The 22,519-nt window shown below is 42.7% G+C and overlaps 1 protein-coding gene across 1 annotated transcript in view; it reads left to right on the top strand.

The window, feature by feature from the left end:
- Positions 1-21,755, top strand: part of VAPB (VAMP associated protein B and C) — a 56,645-nt gene extending 34,890 nt beyond the window's left edge. Inside the window, exons 3-6 of the mRNA XM_010365136.2 lie at positions 10,777-10,880; positions 15,116-15,196; positions 17,083-17,259; positions 20,278-21,755. Coding sequence (XP_010363438.1) covers positions 10,777-10,880; positions 15,116-15,196; positions 17,083-17,259; positions 20,278-20,436 — 521 coding nt within the window. The 3' untranslated portion in view covers positions 20,437-21,755. The remainder of the gene's footprint in view (positions 1-10,776; positions 10,881-15,115; positions 15,197-17,082; positions 17,260-20,277) is intronic.
- Positions 21,756-22,519: the final 764 nt, after the last annotated feature.

Here is a 22,519-nt window from a genome sequence, read left to right as displayed (position 1 = left end):
AAAGATACCAATATTTAGGTACAGATGTACTTTACTAAGTGTACCTTGGGAATTGAAAATGAATTAAAGACAAACACAAAACTCCCAGTGTCTGAATCTGTGTTTTAAATTAGAATTCAAAGAATTAAGGAGCAGTATTCATTCCTGACATACAGCCCTTTTCAGCACTCTTTTCAATCACATTTAAAGCATAAAGTTTTTCCAGTAAAATTCTCGGGACAGCCAGGTGCGATGGCTCATGCCTGTAATCCCAGCACTTTGGAAGGCCGAGGCGGGTGGATCACCTGAGGTTGGGAGTTCGAGACCAGCCTGACCAGCATGAAGAAACCCTGTCTCTACTAAACATACAAAAGTAGCTGGGCATGGTGGCACATGCCTGTAATACCAGCTACTCAGGAAGGCTGAGGCAGGAGAATTGCTTGAACCCGGGAGGCGGAGGTTGCAGTGAGCCAAGATCGTGCCGTTGCACTCCAGCCTGGGCGACAAGAGGGAAACTCCATCTCAAAAAAAAAAAAAGTCCTCAGGACAGAGCATGAACATCAGCAGCTCTTCTTGGATGGAAACATTGATCAGTTAATTTAAATGGATAGTATTGTGATTAATAATTAATCCTTTTAAGATTTCCCTGACTCGGTTTAATGTAGCTGTTTGGTGGCCCTGGACCAGTCAACCGGGGTGCACCTTTCAGGTGATTAGCACTAGGGTATAAGCGCACAGAGCCCTTAGACAAAGAAGCCAAATATTTGTCCATCAAGCACTGATAGTGGGAGCTGCATTTGGGGTGTTTGGGCTTCTTAACAGCAACATTCTTCTTAGTTTGATTGTTTGCTTTGAAAGTCTCTGATAAGCGAAACTTTTTTGTAAGTGGTTTCCATGAACCAGGCTTATTACTCTCAGATAACAACAACTCACATTCATACTTTAAAAGATGTCTTTAATCTTTTTCACCAGATGAGATTGTGGTTAAACAAAAAGTAGAAAAAAGAAAATTGCCAACAAAAATTCAGCTTAATTACGCTTTTAAGGGTTTTTACACGTTTACTGTAATACTTAGCTTTTTAATGAAGAATTGTTACTTTTCTTGTGACTATGACACAGTTTATTCTTTACATTTTCAAATATCAAGATCGAGAGGACTTACACATTTCGTCTACTTCAGTTAGCTGAAGGTAACTTCAACTATGTACAGCATAACTGAGAAGCAAAAAATAAGCAAAGAAAATTTTAAGAAGCCAAAAGTGATTTTCTTTTTGCTCATTACGGGTCCTTGCATACTTACACACTTGAGGGCTCTCCAGTCTTGAATGCTGTCTTGTTTATTCTTACCTTAGACTTACTGTTAACCCTGTCCTGGTTGCCAGCCCATCACAGATCAGAATAAAGGGAAAGGGGTAGAGAGGTGGCCACATTGAAAGTGGCCCATGTGACAGTGCGTAGCAGACAGTGGACGTGCTGGGCAAGAACACCACAGAGAGCAAGTGCAGAGCATTCAGAAATAACAGTGGGGAGCTGGAATTCCTTAAGCCTCGGGGAACTGTTCTCCATGTTTTAGGTGATCAACCCCAAGAGACACAGCTTGTAGGTTTCACTAAGATGGTATATAATGGGGATTCATGTCACAACATAAGAGTAATCAGAAAAGGGGTATGTTGTATTCCGTTATAAATGTTAGAGGAGACTGAAAAGTATGTTGGATTTTTGAAAAAGATTTACATTTTAAAAGATATTTATAAAAAAGAGTGAATAAGCCTTGTTGTTTGGCCAGTGCCTGTAGATAGCAGTCCTCATCTTCCATTGATACTGGAGAAAGGAGACCTCACTGTCAGCACATTTGTACTAGTCTCTGCACAAATAAATTAATCAGACTGTGAGGAGTTTGTTTTCTAAGACAGAATACAGAAACTGGAAAATCCTGTAGAGAACACAAAGACTCTTCAGCGTTAACTGATTTATTAGTAAATGCAATTCATTATTTACTTGCTAGACTCAGAGTTCCATCCATGGGCCCCTGAATAGGCAGAGGTCCACCAAGGTGGTCATGATCTCAATGTTTTGAGGACCCTAAAGGAAATGATAAATTTGCTCACAGTCTAAAATGTCCAGCTTCTTTGCTTTAGGCTAGAATTATATCATCTTGTTTAGGTAATGCTGGTTATCACCAGCTCATCAGGAGCTCTGCTTGGCATTTATGTATCTGTGTCTTTGATTAGTCTCAAAAAAGTGGATCAGTGACTTCATTCCGATCCTATAAGCACAGTATGGTAGAGGACAGTCTTGATGCAGGCTTTGTGAGAGGATGGGGAGTGCGAGACTGAGGGCACTGCCATCAGAAGCTGGAAGCCCTATCTTGCCCACTTGGAAGGGAGGGAGTGACTCTGGGAAGTAGGACAGAAGAAAAGCCAGCTGGTGGGGGTAAAGGAGGGTTTCTTCTTTGGGCTTCTCCAAGGATATTTCTAGGGAGAGCATGATTCAGGAACGCTTTGAATGTTGGAAGAGAAGAAGGTGCAAACCTGTCAGCTAATGAAAAAAATGCAAATTAGCACCCAGAATGTGAGCTATTAAAACATGAAGTTCTGGTCTCAGTCTCACTGGGGAGAAAAGGCAAACATGTCAGTAGAAGCTTAGGAGTCTTGGAGTTGACAGTCTTCCAAGAAAGTGAGGTGCCCACAGTAGGCACTGTGGTATGAAATGCTGTTTCAGCAGGAACTGTGATGTTAGGGGTATAGTACAGCACAGATTTTCCAGGTGCAGGCCCTGGGCCAGCAGCAGCAGCAGCAGCCCACCTGGGGACCTGTTAAAAATGGGAGTGCTCATTCTCACTCCACCCCTGCTAACACAGAAATTCTGGAGGTGGGCTCTAGCAGTTAGTGTTGTAGCAAACATTCCTGGTGATTCTGATACTCACTGAAGTTTGAGAACTTTTCCCTCCAGGGTTCTTATTTACATTTTATTATATTTATATATTTATTTATTTTTGACAAAGTCTCTCTCTGTTACCCAGGCTGGAGTGCAGTGGTGCCATCTCAGCTCACTGCAACCTCTGCCTCCCGGGGTCAAACGGTTCTCGTGCCTCAGCTTCCCCAGTAGCTGGGATTAGAGGTGTGTGCCACCATGCCCAGCTAAATTTTTTGTATTTTTAGTTAGGGATGGGATTTCACCATGTTGGCCAGGCTGGCCTCAAACTCCTGGCCTCAAGTGATCTGCCTACCTCAGCCTCCCAAAGTGCTGGGATTGCAGGTGTGGGCCACTGCGCCTGGCCTTATTTACTTATTTATGGAGTTGGGATCTTGCTGTGTTGCTCAGCCTGGAGTGCATGCCGCTCTCATAGCTTACTGTAGCCTCAAATTTCTGAGCTCAAGTAGTCCTCTTGCCTCAGCCTCCCAAGTAGCTGGGACTACAGACATGCACCACCATGCCTTACAGAGGCATATTCCTTACAGAGGTTCTGTCAGAGGATTAAGTCCTGGAAGATGGGGTATATTGACATGTGAGTAGAGTAAGGGAGAATCAAGAGAAACGTGTCAGGGAGGGCTCACATGATAAGAGGAGACTTTGATGATGATCGGAGAGCGTCACTGGGTCTAAGGACATAGGGGCATGGTGTGTAGCCTGAGTGACGTGCACACCTGTTGGAGCAGAAGGGAGGCCTCCAATAAGAGATACCAAGAAATCCAAGAAGGGCCAGATTGTGAAAAGCTGAACTGATTGCCTTTTACTTAGGACATAGTTACTCTTACAGGAGGTTTTTGATTTGAGGAATTAACGTGATACAAGTAGGGTATTAAGGTAAGATTAAATGTGTGGAGTTTGTAGGGGCTAGGCAGGGTGATTTGGTTGGGAAAGAAACTAGAAGAAACTTGGAAAAATCTCTTAGTTGGGAGAAATCTAGAAAGATCTGTGGGCCTGAGCTGAGATTGTGGGCACGCAAAATGTGGAGAGAGAGATTTCGAAGATAAGATTCTGAGATTAAAAAAAAGTGAAGCATGTGCCATAGTGCTTGTTAGACTTTATTTGCTCTGTTACCATTATGATGCAGATGAAAGTGATCTGTGATTTGCTTGGGTTCTCAGAAGCAGCATTTATGCTGCATTTAATCAAGTCATCATTTCTCCAAGGGGTGTGTGTATATGTTTTAAGTAGCGTATCTTCTGCATTTCTTCTCTGTTGAGGAAACTCTGATCTTATTGATCCAATGTTTTATGACCCCAAAGGCCCTTTCTTAACAGGATCCCAGTTTGCAATCTGTAATACAACAGGCGTTGTATCACAAAGCGTTAATGTGGATAAGTAGTGGCCTGGCTTCCAGGCTGTCTTCTGGTAACAGACTTCTTTTTAATGTAGTATCAGCAGATACATTTTAAAAGTAGGATAGATGGTTCATTTAAGAGGGCTTTATCATCAGTATCTCTGGTATTCAAGTGAAGAGATACTGGTGAATACCATTTGGTGTAGCATAACAGTGCTTAAACTTTTTGGTCTCGGGACCCCTTTACATTCTTAAAAGTGAAGACACAGCTGGGCACAGTGGCAGGCACCTATGGTCCTAGCTACTCAGGAGGCTAAGGCAGGAGGATCACTTGAGCCCAGGAGTTGGAGGCCAGACTAGACAACATTAGCAAGATCCCATCTCTTAAAAAAAAAAAGTGAAAGTGAAATAAGTTAATGGGAAACTGTTTTATAACCTGCCATGGAAAAATTACATAATTTCTGTCACAGTTTGCACGTATGGAGCTGAAAGAACTAATGATTAGTAGCATTCTGTCATGTTTTTATAAAGTTCCCACTAACAGGATAGAGCAAATTGAATTTGACATGAGATGATAGTAGCTGAAAAATACAAACTATTTGATGTGAGTTAGGGGCCATGTTAAGCAGGATGTGGATACCGAGGTACTCCAGGAGTTTATGAAGTTTCACAGAATCTGGGTGTCCTAGATCTTCACTGTGGCTCACTGATGTAGGAGCCCACAAGCCAAGGAGAGCTGGTGGTGGCAAGCACCCCCCTTAGATGTTCCAGGCTGGTAGAAATATAGAAGTGACTCTTTGGGGCCTGAGCTGAGATTGTAGGCATGAAAAATGTGAAGAGATTTCTTTTCAAAGATGAGATTCTGAGATTTAAAAAATGAAGCATATACCATGGTGCTTGTTAGACTTTTTTTTTTTTTTTTTTTCAAAGCAAAAACCTTTTATCAGATCAAAAACCTCCCATAAGTACCCACCTTATACCTAGAACTTCCTGAAAGTTGACATGCCAGTAGGGCACAGTTTTTATTTTCAACTGAAAAGTTTCCATTCAACAGTGTATTTAGGCATCTGTGTATATATCTGCTCAGTCCTCTGCTTTTGTAGAAGGGCTGTTGGACCTGCTACCTCAGGCTGTCGCCGGGGCTCCGTTAAAGTGATTGCTTACACCCACTGCCTTGTGTGCTTGCATGCCTGTTTATGTCTTCTCCCCTGCCCATGAAATGGTCCTTCCATGTCTACACTGTGGTGACTTGGTAGGTAGGATGTTCTAGGCCTGGAGCTGTGCTGGTGACATCTGTAAGGTCTGCAGTAAGGGGGCAGTATGTCTCAGACAGTGCCCTTCTGTGGAGGTAGAGCAAGCAGTTGCAAAGGCGTTTGATTAGAGGAGCATAGGTAATGCCCCATTCCTTCCGTAAGGAATGTGTGTGCATGCATATGTGCTTCTATTTTCACCTGAGGGCCAGGTACGTCCTGAAAACTCAAGACCTGGTTTGTGTAAATCTCCTTTCTCTTTGTAAACTGCAGATTCTATCAAGACGGGTACCAGTGTGTTATTACTTAACCGCATTGACTTACTTAACCATATTGTTTACCTTCTGGAGGGCCTGTGAGACCATTTGTTGTAGCATAACAGTGCTCAAACTTTTTGGTCTCAGGACTCCTTTACATTCTTAAAAATGAAGACGCAGCTGGGCACAGTGGCAGGCACCTATGGTCCTAGCTACTCAGGAGGCTAAGGTGGGAGGATCACTTGAGCCCAGGAGTTGGAGGCCAGTCTGGACAACATAGCAAGACCCCATCTCTTAAAAAAAAAAAAAAGGACCCAAAAAGCTTTTTGGTTTGTGGGGTGTATCAATATTATATTAAAAATTAAACTGAAAATTTGTAAAATTAAGAATAACATAATTACATGTTAACAGTAACATTTTTAATGAAAAATAAGTTTTCAAAAAAATTAGTGAGAAGACTGAAACTTGATGCGGTTTTCCATTTTTTGCCAATTTCTTTTCTTTTTTTTTTGAGATGGAGTCTGTCGGTCAAGCTGTAATGCAGTGGCACAGTCTTGCCACTGCACTCCAGCATGAAGGACAGAGTGAGACTCCATCCTCCCAGGTTCAAGTGATTCTCATGCCTCAGCCTCCCGAATAGCTGGGATTACAGGTGCCTGCCACCATGCCCGGCTAATTTTTGTATTTTCAGTAGAGACAGGGTTTTGCCTCTTGGCCAGGCTGATCTCAAACTCCTGACCTCAGGTGACCCACCCACCTTGGCCTCCCAAAGTGCTGGGATTACAGCCATGAGCCACCGTGCCTGGCCTGCAAATTTCATTTTTCTTTTTTTTTATTTTGAGACAGAGTCTCGCTCTGTCACCCGGGCTGGAGTACAGTGGCGCAATCTTGGCTCACTGCCATCTCTACCTCCCAGGTTTAAGCGATTCTCCTGCCCCAGCCTCCTGAGTAGCTGGGATTACAGGCATGCACCACCAAGCCCAGATAATTTTTGTATTTTTAGTAAAGAAAGGGTTTCACCATGTTGGTGAGGCTGGTCTGGAACTCTTGACCTTAGGTGATCCACCCACCCCTGCCTCCTAAAGTGCTGGGATTACAGACGTGAGCCACTCCGCCCTGTGGCAAATTTCTTTAGTGTCTGTTTCAATAGAAGACAGGCTGGATTCTCATATCTGCTTCTGCATTTAGTCTGTTAGGATGTGTTCTTTTGGTGAATGCATATGGAGAAAAACTGCTTTCACCACAAATGTAGTTGGAAAAGGGAAGAGTATGTTTAATTGCTTTTTCAGATAAATCTGAGCATTCTTCAATACTACACCAAAACTTGACAAGTGTTACTTTCTTCAAGGTTGTTAGTATGATGTGGAATCTGAAGCCATGTCTGTGACTTTTTGAACATTGTTTCACTAAAATACATCAGTCTCTCCTGTACTTTGAATGGATTTTGTGATATCATGCATGGATTGTTTGGAAACCATTTGCTGAGTGTTGCAGAGCTTCCAAATGTTGGCATATTGCATCATACACTTGCAAAAAAATCACATTCATTTCTTTTCCTGCTGATCTCATTGGAAAAGTCTGTAAGTATTTGCAGAACCATGAAGCTGTGGTTGGCAGATAAGTTTTCCACAATTATCATTTTTGCCTGAAAGCTTGTATTTTATCATTGGCAATAACTACTGTAAATTGTTTTTATCTAGAGTCAAAGCTGGGTTTGAGCCCTGGCACTCTTGTTTAATATGCTGGCCATGGGACCCAGGTGAGCCCACTTAGCGCCTTTCTAAGCCCTTATCTTTTTTTTTTTTTTTTAAAGAGACTGGGTCTTGCTCTGTCACCCAGGCTGGAGTTCAGTGGCACTATCATAGCTCTCTCTCTGCAGCCTCCATCTCCCAGGCCCAAGCAGTCCTTCCAGCTCAATTTCAGCCTCTCAAGTAACTGGGACTACAGTCTCTCCTGTACTTTGAATGGATTTTGTGATATCATGCATGGACTGTTTGGAAACCATTTGCTGAGTGTTGCAGAGCTTCCAAATGTTGGCATATTGCATCGTACACTTGCAAAAACATCACATTCATTTCTTTTCCTGCTGATCTCATTGGAAAAGTCTGTAAGTATAGGCCACCATGCCCAGCTAATTTTTTTGTGGTAGAGATGAGGTCTTGCTTTGTCACCCAGGTTGGTCTTGAACTGAAGTGATCCTCCCGCCTTGGCCTCCCAAAGTGTTGGTATTACAGGTGTGAGCCACCATGCCTGGCAGCCCTTATCTTTTTATCTTGAAAAAGGAGACATGTGCTGCTTTGATGGATTGTTGTGAGTCGTAAATGGGAGAACTAAGGATAATTTGCCTTCTATGGTACCTATTACACAGGAGACATGCGTAAAGGTTCTTTTCCTTTCTTTCCTTCTTGGGCCATCATGAAAGTATTGGGGATGAAGAAGCTGAGGGATGGTGGAGAAATGGAAAGGAAAGGCCTGTTTTCCCTTGGGGCATTCTTAGAACCCAGGCAGAGCTCTGGACACAGTGCCCTTGGCTGTACTTTTTTACTCCCACTGCCTCTAGGAAGGTGATGAATGGGAAGGGGCACGCAGAGCTTCCTGGGGCTGTTTTTTGGGGGTGTGTTCTGTTTTCTGGATCCATTGGTTTTTTTTTAGTTTGTCTAAATAGCTTCTCTAAAAATTAGCATTTTCCTTAGATTGCTGTCATGTGAGCATCAGGGCTCTTTACAAATAAACCTTGTTCCTCCTCAGAGCTCTCCAGAGTGGTAGACTTGGGAATGGTGCAATAGCTGTTCACAGCTGGGAGAGCAGAGGCTCAAAGGGAGACAGTGTTTACTACTAGGTCTGTGCCCTGCCAAAAATCTAAGAGTAGTTCAGGTCAAAGTTCTCTTCTTTCCTAAACTGAAAAATACCAGAGCATGATTTTGTCACAGCCAAGCAAGACCTGAAATTCTTAAAACTGAATTTACTTTAATTTTAGAAAGGGAATGTTAATCTAACAGTGTATCCCAGCTCCAAAGAAGGTTGACAGTCCCTGTCTAGGAAGGTTCACAGCATATGTGAAGACACTGGTTCTTTACTTTATAATGTGTGTCTTCCTTATTGCAGTCTTGGGGGCAGAAAAACAAAAAACAAACAAACAAAAAAACACATTGGGAATTTAGCTTTCAGAAAAAGCATTGACCTTCCAGTCTGGTCATTTGTCCCTGAGGTTAAGTGTCAAGCCCAGGTAGGTAAATGTTCCAGGTCTGTCTATAGGAAAGTTCAGCTCTTGCCAGTTCAGTGATGCCAGAGAAAGAGTTACGTTGATAAAAGGTTTACTTTCTGACAGTTATTGAATTTTGTCCTGAAGAAGTCTCCCAGCAAGGCTTCCTGTAGCTCAGGGCACTCAGGTGGGTCTTGTGGGCAGTGAAGCTGTCTGGGTGACTAGGGACACCAGTGCATTGAAGTCAGGTGCATGGTTAGGTTTCAATGGACTTTCTCTGTTCCCATGATGGAAAGTGCCACTGCATCCCTGAGAGATGGATGGGGGAAGCTGGTATTTCTGTCCTGTTTTGTGAATTGTTCCATTAGCTTTGTCATGGGGCCTGGGTGCCAGATACAAATCTAGCTCGTGTTGGAGTGACTAGTGTGGCGAAAGGGGTGTAGACTGCACTTGGAGTCATCAAGTCTTGGCTCTGTCCCAGTGTTGCCGCTTCCTGATATTGTGACTTTGAGGGAGCCACTTCACTTTGTGGAATCCCAGATTCTTCATTTGTAGACCAGGGCTATCCTGCTCTCTATCTGCTGCTGACTGTGGTTGATTGTGTGACTCTAGAGGAAGCACCTGGGAAGTTCTAAGTTGGGGTTTCACGGTGAGAGAATGCTGATGAGGGCCCAGTAGAAAGGTAGTAGAAGCCCTGCTGGTGAGAAGTGTAAGGCTTGTACTATCAGAGGACAAGGCACCAGTCCTTTGTGGTGGCTGTGAGCTTAGGTCTCCACACCAACTGCCTGGATTTGAGTGTGCACTCCACCAAGGTGTAACCTTGGGCACATTCACCTCTCAGTGTTCATTCCTTTCATTTGAAAAGTAGACACTGGAATAGCCCCTCTCCCCCCACAATAGTACCTACTTTTTAAGGATTAAATGAGATAATGGTAGACGTAAGGGACAGAGCCCAGTTTCTGGCACATGGAAACACTCAGTCCATGCCCATTGTTGTGGTCAAGGCCACAGTAGGCTTTCCCTGCATGTGAAGTTGTTTCAGGGAACTTAACTAGATGTGTGGATTAGCCAAAACCTTGTAGCAAAGTAATGTATTTTAAAGCAGCCATCATTTGATAGGAGTAGGCCCAGCTGTACTCTAGGAAGTAGGTTGAAGGGAGCCAGTTGGGGTAGGAAGGCATCTTCCTCCATGCAGTGGGTGTGACTCATCCACAGGATCCTCTATGTGAGATTTCTCTAGGTTCTTAGGGAAATAAAAGCGGAGTGTAAGCTGATACTGTTTTCCCTGCTGTGTGAGTGTCCTGCTTGTAAACATTTTCTAGTATTGTATTGGCAAAATTGTATTTCAAGGATTACCTTGATTAATTATATGAGAAATGGGTTGGAGAGAAGCTAAAACAGTTCCTTAAATGTTCTCAAACATCTTAGATTATTCCGTTTAATTCCTGAAAATATCATTTGGATATGTTTTCTTGAGCAAAACAGGCAGATGGTGTTGCTACCCAGTTTCCCAATTCTGTAAGGCCTATAGCAGACATGTATGGTAGCCTTGCAGTAGTGAAAGATCCATGGAGTAGGCATCAGAAGACTGGGTCCTCGGCCTTATTCCCAGCTCTGTCATGCCCTGATTTTGTGGCTCTTAGGTTGGTGACCTGCAAAATGGAGATGTTAGTCACCCTTGCTTACTCCACCAGGGGCGTCCATCCTAAGAGATAAGAGAATGCCGGTAAATTGCTTTACAACCAAAGTACAAATATTAGCATAATAAATGGCACTGACAACCAAGCTCTGACCCTCCTAATGAAATATTTTCTTTCTCAGTGATGTTACAGCCTTTCGATTATGATCCCAATGAGAAAAGTAAACACAAGTTTATGGTTCAGTCTATGTTTGCTCCAACTGACACTTCAGATATGGAAGCAGTAGTAAGTACTGAATGCTTCTTATTTTTTTCAGTAATAATAATTTAAAAAAACAATTAGATATGGAATTGTGGGTGCATGCATTTCAAAATATGTCAAAATTGTTTAAAAGGGAATAGTTTTTTTTTCAAGGAGGTTTGTACTTTAACTACCTTAATGGTTTTTCTAAAACTTTGAGGAATAATTTTAACATTTTATGTGACTTTCTAGAAGGCTGTTCTTTCTGACCTTTCTGAGCTCAGTGTGCTTCAGCAGCTCCTTGCGCTGGTGGCTGGTGTCTTGAATGGTTAGGGATGGCCTCCTTTCGCCTCTCCTTTCTGCCCCGACAGAAAAGGATACTTTTCATTGTCCCGCCTTTTCTTACTGTGTCTTCTTATCCCCCACAAACTCAAGAGCCATGTGAGAATGTCAGTGCTGAATGTCCTCACCCATTTAGACACACGTGTGTGTGGCTTTGTTCTAGTAAATATGATTATTTTCCCCCTGCTTAAATATATGTTTAACTTTTCTCTAATTTTGATAAAATTAAGATGGCTTCATTTTTATAAAAGAAATAAGTGATATTAGTGATGGTTTTGGAAAAAAAAGAGTATAATGGACATTCCCACCAAAACGAGCTTTTTATACATTTGAGTAAGTCCATAGGCATTCTGGGGCTGGGAGTTGAATTGAAATGTACGGTACAACGCACAGCCCCAGCAGGGACAGATGCGTTTGTCCTTACAGTTCGGGAAAGCAGGACAGGGTTGCCTCATACCACTGGTATTGCTGTTCAGTTTTGGCCAGCCCAAAGGGGGGCCCCGAGTCATTCATGGCAGGCCTGCCCACCTGAGTCTGCTGTTCCTCACACCATACTGCAGTTCTCCTCTGACTGAGTTTCATACCAACTCAGGCCAAGCCCACCCCATGCCCTATTTCGCCACATAGTCTTTTGTTTTAGTTGTGGAAAAGCATCTCCACTGGTGTTTCACTTGTAGGCAGAAAATGAAGGGGGAGGCCAGATATTTTTGAGTTTTAGATCAGTGATAATAGGCTGTCTTCTTTTCATGAGAACAATTCTTATGAAAAGCTTCTCTTTGATTTTCTGCAACATGATGTATTAACTTCATGTTAATTTGTGTGATCAAAGAAACATGGCAGATAGAAAATAATGGAAGATCCAAGGGTGTGTTCTGTTTGGCTTTTGCTGCATGGCATAGTGGAAAGAGCATGGGCCTGGGTATTTTTGAGCTGAGTTCTTCCTTTGACTAACATTGTGGCTGGGAGCAGGTTTTATTCAGTCTGTTGAGGTTTTGATCATTTGTAAAATAGGAATAAAAATGCAGCTCACACGATGGTGAGTATGAAGTGTGCCTTGTGTAAGTGCCTGGTCAGTCTAGTGTCTGACACTTGCTTATCAGAGTGTGTAGTAGGCCAGGCACTGCATATCCAGTAAAGAGTCATTTTAGTTCCTTGTATGATTATTTTTATAACAGTTTACATTTTTTTTTAATAAAATGTACATTGTGGGAAATTTTGGAAATACACAAATGAAAAAAAATTTAAAGTGACCCATAGTTCTTTTCTACTAGGTCTAACCATCATTAATAAGAGCTTTGTGTTTTTCTTCCTTTTTTTTTTTTCTTTTTTTTTGGCAGTGGGGAGACATGATCTCACCGTGTCACCCAGGCTGGAATGCAGTGGAGTGATCTCAGCTCACTGCAGTCTCCACCTCTTGGGCTCAAGTGATCCTCCCACCTCAGCCTCCCAAGTAGCTGGGACCATAGCAGCGCACCACCATACCTGGCTAATTTTTTGTAGAGACAGGTTTTCTCCATGTTGCCCAGGCTGGTCTCAAACTCCTGGACTCAAGTGATCTGCCCACCTCAACCTCCCAAAGTGTTAGGATTACAGACGTGAGCCACTGCCCCAACCTGCTTTTTCTTTATTTTAAAATCTTTTTCTTTTTATTGTAAGATACAGAAAGTTGAAAAAATAGCACGGTGACCACTCATATAACTTTTACCTAGATTTACCATTTGTTAACATGTTGTCACATTTGCTTCCTTTCTGTCACAAACTTTCTTATTTGCTTAAGATGCAGATTTTATGATACTTCACCTCTAAATGCTTCAGAGCAAGGACAGTCTCTTATATAGCCATGATACTATTAATCATAGCTGAAAAAATTAACTTTAATTCAGTAGTATTATGTGATAAATTAATTTTCATCATTTCCTAGTTGTTCCAAAAGTTGCCTTTAGTAGAGGACACCCAAACCTTTTTGTTTTTCAAACTTTGAACTTTTTTTTTTTTTTTTTTTTTTGAGACAAAGTCTTGCTCTGTCACCAAGGCTGAAGTGCAGTGGTGCAGTCATGGTTTGACCTCCACCTCAGCTGTTCGAGTAACTAGAACTACAGGCATGCCACCACGCTGGCTAATTTTTAATTTTTTTGTAGAGTTGGGGTCTCACTCTGTTGCCCAGGCTGGTCGTGAACTTCTGGGCTCAAGCGATCCTCCTGCCTCTGCCTCCCAAAGTGCTGGGATTACAGGTGTGAGCCACTGTACCCTGCCCAAACTTTGAACTTCTTTTTTTTTTTTTTTAAGTGTCCAGGCCAGTTGACTTACAGAATGTCCCGTATTGTGGATTTGTTCGATTATTTCCTCATGATTAAATTCAAGTTAAATGTGTTTTGGCAAGAATATTCCATAGTCAGTATTTCATACCAGGTTGTCCTGCTGTTGGTGATGCTGTTTGATCACTTGGTTAAGACAGTAATGCCAGCTCTCCCCAGTGTCAGAGCACAAAGCACGTTTGCCCCTATGGTTAGTAGGTAATCTGTGATACTCTGAGTCATCTGATACTTTGAGACCACGTGAATATCGTGAATATCCTGCTTGCCAGCAGTCTCACCTGGTGGTTTTAGCGTTCAGTGATGATCCTTGCCTGATATTTTTTTGACTCATGTGGTAGGCACACGTGTACAGATGTGTGTGTGCAGAGGAGCAGACTTCAGTATTCTTTGTGGTTTCTTCACTTAATATTCTGGACATTTCTTCCATCTAACTGAATGCTCTTCAGCATCATTTGAGTGGCAGCATGCTATTCCATTTAGTGGATCTGCCATAATTTTTGTGGCAGTTCCTTAGTGTCCCACTTTTTGGTTCCCGCTTTTGATTCTTGGTACCTGTGTTACACTAGCTGCCTCTTGCATGGTTTTGGGAAGGGTTGGAGGGACGGAGGGTGGGGGATGCCTTCTTTTTCTATATCATAACCTTGCTGCTATCCTGGTCTATGATCCTAGAATACCCTGTAATTCCCATCCTCTGCTGCCAAAAGGAGAAGTTATCAGGAGCATATCCTCTTAGGACATGGGATTTAGCTGGGAAGGTGCTGTCACTACAGCCTGGAGGGATGGAGATGGGTCTTGGGGTAGAGATAGCCTAGACACTGCCACAGTGACAGAGGAGGGATTTGGTAATGAATGTGTTCTGTTGGTAGTTGGCAGAGTGGTTCTAAAACTACTCCCAGATAATATGTGCTTACACTTTCTAGATATGCCTTTAAAATAAGTTTCATTTTCTCATTTTAATTTATTATTTTTGAGACAGATTCTCTCAGTGTCCCCCAGGCTGGAGTACAGTGGTGCTATCATGGCTCACTGCAGCCTCCCTCCTGGGCCCAAGTGACCCTCCCACTTCAGCCTCCTGAGTAGTTGGGACCACAGGCATGTGCCACCATGCTCAGTTAATTTTTAAATTTTTTTTGTAGAGATGACGTCTCCTTAACGTTTTCCAGACTGGTCTCAAACTGCTGGGCTCAACCATTCCTTCCACCTTAGCCTCCGAAAGTGCTGGGATTACAGGCATAAGCCACCACGCCCAGCCTAAAACAAGTTTTATTTTCATAAGGAGAGCCAAGGTTGCCTGGTCATCCAGACATTATTTAGAGGACTCCTTTTTGTTCAGTGATGGGCCTCTCCCATAGAGTAGCAACATGGGGAGCATTGGTTGACTTTAAGGAGTCAGGCAGCAAGACTTTCAGGGTTTGTGAAGTGTAATAACTATTTCGAGAAAGTGAGTGTATTTAATCTTGTCATGTTACAAATATTGGAATCTCAGCAGACTTCAGTTCTTTATTTGATATAGTTCTGGGCTTTCTCATTAAGAGTATTTTTCTGAAATTGTCAGTTGTAGGAAGAAAGTTATTCTTCCACCAGGTTAATAATATCTTGATTATTAAATTTAAATTGTTTTAGTGGAAGGAGGCAAAACCAGAAGACCTTATGGATTCAAAACTTAGATGTGTGTTTGAATTGCCAGCAGAGAATGATAAACCAGTAAGTATGTTTATAGTTAACAATAATTGAATGTTGTAAGCTGATACTTATTTGCATACCATTTCCTGCAAAACCAAGATTTAAGTTGGCAAATTATTTTCCTTTATCTGATGTCCGAAGAAAAAAAATAAGCTGAGGTCAGCAAATAAGTGGGCCTTTATGAAATCAGCCTTTGAAAAACTCAGGGAAAGACAACTGATTCAAACAGTGTTTCCCCTTGAAAAGTGCAGCCCGATGGCCGTTGAGATGTCATAAATCCTGAAGAGCTTCTATGGCCTGGTGAGGGTATAGGTTGCTGTTAAACAGTGGGTGAGTGTAAAGCAGGGAATAATTTGCCCTTTATCATGGTGCTTGATGGACGGGTGGGAAGCTTACAGGTTCCCTTGTTTTACAGAGTGCCCTGTCAGCCTCCCTACCCCTTTTACCCTATCTGTCTCCTCAGTCAAAGGCTGCTTTTAGATGAGGATTTCTCAACTTCAGCATTGTTGATATTTGGGATGGATAGTTCTTGGTGGTGGAGGTTGTCCTGTGTACTGTAGGGTCTTTTATTGATAGCAGCATCCCTGGCTTCTGCCCTCTTGATACTGGTAGTACCCCCCAGTTGTGACAACTAAAAATGTCTCCAGATATTGCCACATGTGTCCTGGAGGGCAGTATCAACCCCCACTGAGAGTGATCTCTTTCCGGTGTTGCCTGCGGGGAGAAGGAAGGAGCCCCATCCTCTAGGCTGTCCGCTTTCACCCTTGATGGTCCTCACTTGTGACCAGTTGAAGAAAGGAGACTGTATCTGAAATGCTAATTTGGACTTCCCTTCAACCTAGTCGAAAACATTTTAATTGTTATAAAAACACCAAAACTGTGAAAACATGCAGCATATGAAACTGTCTTAGCCGTTGATAGCTGGAGTTGGGAAATAGAAGTGCCCTGAAGTGTTCTGTGAACAGTATCTATGCTGGTCTGTGGGAATGCTGTTGATTTGTGTCAAAACTACCTGATATTTTATTTCTGCTGAATCATTTACCACTATTATTACCGTGTTTCTTTAAGTGGATAGTGGTCTTTTTTTCCCTCTTCCCAGTGTACGTCCTGTCACAGGAAGGTCAGTTTGCAAGTTGTGAAACTTGTATTCTGGCCTCAGCTCTGTGATAGGTTGACTTGGTAGCCTGGGGCCTTGCTTCACAGGGCCTGCTCTTCTCATCTGGAAAATGGTGGGTAGAGCTAGATTCCTGGTTTTCAGTTTGCTACCCAGGTCAATGATCGTCAGTTACTTTTCCCTGACAAGCTGCGTGCTTCCATGCCCTCCCTCCACTGACTGGCTGTCATCCCCAGTAAATCTCAAGAGGGGTTCATAGCTCAGTCTTGGCAGGGGAAATTAGGGGAGTATGTAACTTCCCAAGAATGAAACGTTGCAGACACGGAGCTTGTTTCACTTTCATCCCAGCTTCCAAATGCTAAGTTGGTAAAATAATTCACCCTCTGTCTACAGCTCTCCCAAGCCTCCTACCCCCACCAACATCCTAGGGATGTTCACATCTTTGTGGTGACAGTAATTTGTGGCTAATAATTCCTGAGTTTGCACAATTACAGTATGCTAATTTTTGCATGGCAGGAATTTGATAGTGCAATATACACAGCCCTTTTTCTCTTTCTTTGAAGTATTAGTCTCAGCCAAACTTCATTATTTACCCTTATCCATAATTTCTAGGGCCCAGTTGCTTTAGATTATTAAGATACCAAATAAAATGATCCATTTTAAAAATAAATGTGACATTTTACAGTGTGGATGAAATGCTACCACGTTTGATGTTTGCTGAGAACTACTTTGCATAAAAAAGTCCTTTATTACCTGGTTGGTGACACTTAGGCTTTCATTTGTTTTTGAACAGCATGATGTAGAAATAAATAAAATTATATCCACAACTGCATCAAAGACAGAAACACCAATAGCGTCTAAGTCTCTGAGTTCTTCTTTGGATGACACTGAAGTGAAGAAGGTTATGGAAGAATGTAAGAGGCTGCAAGGTGAAGTTCAGAGGCTACGGGAGGAGAACAAGCAGTTCAAGGTAATCGTTTATTTTCTGGTAATCTACCGAGAACAAGGGCATTTTCACTAGCTTCTTGGGTGGGGAAGTTGATGAGCCAGTGAATATATAGATTTCTTTTGCTTTTGGTATTTGGCTGTTTTTTTCTCCCCAGGGAGAAATTTCCATGGCTTTGATCAGATTCTCAAAAGGGTCCTTGGATCTGTCTAAATGAAGAACCACTGTCCCTTGATCAGAAGTTTCTCAACTGTTTAAGCTCTTGTCCCCTTGGAAAAAAAACAAAAAAACAAAAAAAAACTCGGCCAGGCACAGTGGCTCACGCCTGTAATCCCAGCACTTTGGGAGGCCAAGACGGGCCGATCACAAGGTCAACCGTCGAAGACCAGCTGGGCCAACACAGTGAAACCCCGTGTCTAATAAAAAATAAAAAAAAATGAGTTGGGTCTGGTGGCGGGCACCTGTAATCCCAGCCACTCAGGAGGCTGAGGCAGGATAATCGCTTGAACCCAGGAGGCTCAAGTTACAGTGAGCTGAGATCGCGCCACTGCACTCCAGCCTGGGTGACAGATCTAGACTCCATCTCAAAAACAAAACAAACAAACAAAACCCCCCAAAATACACACTTTCCATTAGTGTAAATTGAAAATAAATGTTGAGACCAAAATAGCAGTTGTTATTTTGAATATGCATTTTTAAACCCCACGCCATCCCCATTCACTTGGGTGAGAATCTTTTTTTCAGAGGGTAAGTACTGACCTATACTCTGATTTAATGCAGGTATAGTTCTGATTTTAGAAGACTCTAAATAGGTCCGGGCAGTTTTGGCTCCTCAAACTGTTGATGTGGTGATGAGCTTGGAGGTGGGGTGCCTCAGTGGATAGGAGGTGGAGATTATGGAAAGAAAACCTGAGCCTCTAGCTCGTGGATGAGGCAGTTGGCGTTGGCAATGGAAGGTTGTATTGTACTGAGTGGTGAAGAGGGGAGGCAGAGGGTGCTTCTTTTGGCTTGGAGGCTTGTGGTGGTGTGGAAGTTGCTCCCATCCAATATGAAACAGCTCTGAATCTGTGCTGGTCACAGCATCTTTTAGGCCTCAGTTTGCTAAACACCTCTAAGGCCCCTTCCAGCTTTAAAAGTATGAGTTTTCTTCTCTTTTACTCTTGACAATGAGATAGATGTAGGAGAACTGACAACATTTGGGAAATGGCATCATCTTCTTCCTTTGCAGTGATCTTAATTTGCCTCAGTCAGTAACTTCTTTAATGTGTAAGTAAATTGTGAAGCCGACACTACGTTTTGACTAACAATCTAAGCTATGCCTGAAGCTTCTCCTTGAATGTATTTCTCTTCTGAAACAGAGTTCTGTGCTGTTTAAAGTGGTAAATAGGTAGAAATAGCTTCTATATAACCCAATAAAATAAATGGTGTAGTTTGCTGTTATTTTTTTAAGTCAGTCGGACACTACCAGTTGTTTATCACTGTGCGGTGATATTGCCATGCCCCATGAGCAGAATATCCTTAAAATATGATCAGACTAATCTTGACATTAGAAGATTCTTTATCCTGCCAAACGCTGCCTTCTTGTTTTGTGTTGGTTTATTCTGTCATCTGGCCAACAAATGAGGGTCTAATACGTGCCTGGCACTGTGGATTCAAACACGAACAGTCCCTGCCCTTGAGGAGCTCTCTGTTAATGGGATAGCAGGGAGAGACATACACAGAAATTATTATAAGCCAGTGTGATAAATGTCCCACAGAGATAGCAACAAATTGCAGGGAGAGTCAGCTCCGTGGGACTCATCTGCCTGTGGTCTCCAGGACCTACTAGGTACTCGGGTGGATGGGAGAGAATGGAAGGAAATGAAGAAAAGAAAGTACAGCTGGTGTGTGGGGTTTGGGGATGAGTAGACGAGGTAATTAGCAAGAGATCTTTCAGCAAAGATGAGTCTGGGCCAGAATAGAATGGCTTGATGCATGTCCCTCTTCAGGGATGTGGGCTTGGCTTTGAGAGCATGGAAATGGCATCATAGATCTACATGGTAACTTGCAGATTCTTAGGAAAGTGCAAGGCAGTTGTGGCAGTGGAGGTGAAGGAAGAAAAAAATTTTCATTTCTTACATATCCATGTAGTTTGGGGACAAGGGGAGGGTGGGGGATATTATCAAGTATCTTTATATGTGTGGAAAAGAATGTTGCTTCTTCAATGAGAAATCTATGCATTAAGTAGAAAATATTTGAGATGAGTGTACCAATATTTTAATATTCCAAATATCATTTGATCCAGCATTCTGGATGTAGTTCATCAGGTACCAGCTACGTACAGAGCTCTGCATTTGAAAGCTTCCAGATGTCCCACTTTTAGATTTTTTTTTTTTTTTTTTTTTTGATACAGAGTCTCACTCTGTCACCTCAGGCTAATTTTTGTATTTTTAGTAGAGATGAGGTTTCATCATGTTGACGAAGGTGGTCTCGAACTCCTGAGCTCAGGTGATCCATCTGCCTCAGCCTCCCAAAGTGTAGGGATTACAGGGATGAGCCACCGCGTCCAGTTGACTTTGTAGATTCTTATGATTTGTGTATTTATGTCTTGGGAAATGCCTCTCATTTAAAAAATTGATGATTTGATCAAGGAAGGCTATTCATTAGAGGCAGGAAGGACAGAGAGGTTGGGGTTGAAGAGAAGCATCTGAAAGACATGGCCATAAAGGCGGGTGGGGCTGAGGGTGCAAAGGGCCCAGTTGACCCTTTTAAGAACTTTTTTTCTGTAAATCATGGGAAACCAAGGAGCACCTTGTTTAGATTTCTGTTATAACTAGCAGCATCAAGTGGAATGCATGAAAGAAAATAGGGGACTGTTTTCTCTGTGGCTTCAGGCTAGCCCTTTCCCCTCTGTAGCCTGCAGTTTCTTCGTTTGCAAAATGAGGTTGGACCATATCATGTCGTCCAACACTGGGCATGAACAGCCCATCCTGTTAAGCTGTACGGTTGACTCCCCTTTCTGGTGCCTTGGCTTATCTTTGAAATGTGCGTTTGCTCCCATAGGAAGAAGATGGACTGCGGATGAGGAAGACAGTGCAGAGCAACAGCCCCATTTCAGCGCTAGCCCCAACTGGGAAGGAAGAAGGCCTTAGCACCCGGCTCTTGGCTCTGGTGGTTTTGTTCTTTATCGTTGGTGTAATTATTGGGAAGATTGCCTTGTAGATGTAGCATGCACAGGATGGTAAATTGGATTGATGGATCCACCATATCATGGGATTTAAATTTATCATAACCATGTGTAAAAAGAAATTAATGTATGATGACATCTCACAGGTCTTGCCTTTAAATTACCCCTCCCTGCACACACGTACACAGATACACACACACAAATATAATGTAACAATCTTTTAGAAAGTTAAAAATGTATAGTAACTGATTAGGGGGGGAAAGAATGATCTTTATTAATGACAAGGGAAACCATGAGTAATGCCACAGTGGCATATTGTAAATGTCATTTTAAACATTGGTAGGCCTTGGTACATGATGCTGGATTACCTCTCTTAAAATGACACTCTTCCTCACCTGTTGGTGCTGGCCCGTGGGGAGCTGGAGCCCAGCGTGTTGGGGAGTGAGGTCATCTCCACACAGTAGTCCCCACGTGGCCCACTCCCGGCCCAGGCTGCTTTCCATGTCTTCAGTTCTGTCCAAGCCATCAGCTTCTTGGGACTGATGAACAGAGTCAGAAGCCCAAAGGAATTGCACTGTGGCAGCATCAGACGTACTCGTCATAAGTGAGAGGCATGTGTTGACTGATTGACCCAGCACTTTGGAAATAAATGGCAGCGCTTTGTTCTCTTAAAGGGACCAAGCTAAATTTTTATTGGTTCATGTAGTGAAGTTGAACTGTTATTCAGAGATGTTTAATGCATATTTAACTTATTTAATGTATTTCATCTCATGTTTTCTTATTGTCGCAAGAGTACAGTTAATGCTGCGTGCTGCCAAACTCTGGTGGGTGAACTGGTATTGCTGCTGGAGGGCTGTGGGCTCCTCTGTCTTTGGAGAGTCTGGTCATGTGGAGGTGGGGTTTATTGGAATGTTGGAGAAGAGCTGTCAGGAAGTGTTTTTCTGGGTCAGTAAATAACAGCTGTCATAGGGAGGGAAATTTTCTGTAGTGACAGTCAACTCTAGGTTACCTTTTTTAATGAAGAGTAGTCAGTCTTCTAGATTGTTCTTGTACCACCTCTCAACCATTACTCATACTTCTAGCACCCAGGCCCAAGTCTGAGCCTAACCTCTCCTTGGGGACCTAGCTTGGAGTCAGGACGAATGGATTGGGCTGCAGAAGGTTAGAATCGAGGGCACCAGCAGTTGGGGGTGGGGAGCAGTGAGAGAGAGAGACTCTTCAGCTAATCCTTCTAGTACTAGTTGAGAGTTTGACTGTGAATTAATTTTATGCCATAAAAGACCAATCCAGTTCTGTTTGACTATGTAGCATCTTGAAAAGAAAAATTATAATAAAGCCCCAAAATTAAGAATTCTTTTGTCATTTTGTCACATTTGCTTTATGGGGGGAATTATTTTGTCATTTTTATTATTTTGCCATTGGAAGGTTGACTTTAAAATGAGCTCTATCACTGGGAAATATGTGTTTCATGATTTAAATGTACGTACGTGTGTGTGTGTGTGTGTGTGTATATATTTTTTGGTTGTCTTCAGCTGACAATATGAAAAATAAAACTGCTGAAAAAGCTGAGCACCTGGTCACCCTTGGCCTTCCATTGCTTTGGCCTTCAGTAAAAAGCAGCCTCGCTTCTGGGTCAGGGAACCATGCCATTGAGACTAGTAACGAGCGTTCTGGGCACAGTCCCACTGTGCACAGGTTTGAGAGGACAAGTTCATCAGAAGGAAGGCAGTCCTTAGAAGTCACATACGTCAAGCCACATTGCTCCTAAGCCTGGCTGTGTCAAGCTGGGTCAGGGGCCTTGAAACTGGAGAATTGGAAGTCTGTGGTTGGTCCGAGTAAGGAACTTCCTGTCTTCGTGAAAAAAGTTGACTTTGAATCCCAGGTACTCACAGAAATGGTGAGCAGACTTAGTTGTTACCCAGGCACCCATGGATTATGTTGAGTGTGCAGACAGGGAGGTCACCCCAATATGAATTTGTCTCCAGGTTTTTTCCCATGTGGCCCCCAGTACTTATAAAAGGGAGTGAAAAGACCGAACTGTAAGGCACATGCCTTCTGCTGCCTGATTTTCCGTGAGGAGACTAAAATTTGCTAATTATAGGTGCTGCAGCCAGTTAA

Source organism: Rhinopithecus roxellana, chromosome 13 (genome assembly GCF_007565055.1).
Source record: "Rhinopithecus roxellana isolate Shanxi Qingling chromosome 13, ASM756505v1, whole genome shotgun sequence".
Lineage (NCBI taxonomy): Eukaryota > Metazoa > Chordata > Mammalia > Primates > Cercopithecidae > Rhinopithecus > Rhinopithecus roxellana.
This window is presented reverse-complemented; position numbering and strand designations above follow the sequence as displayed.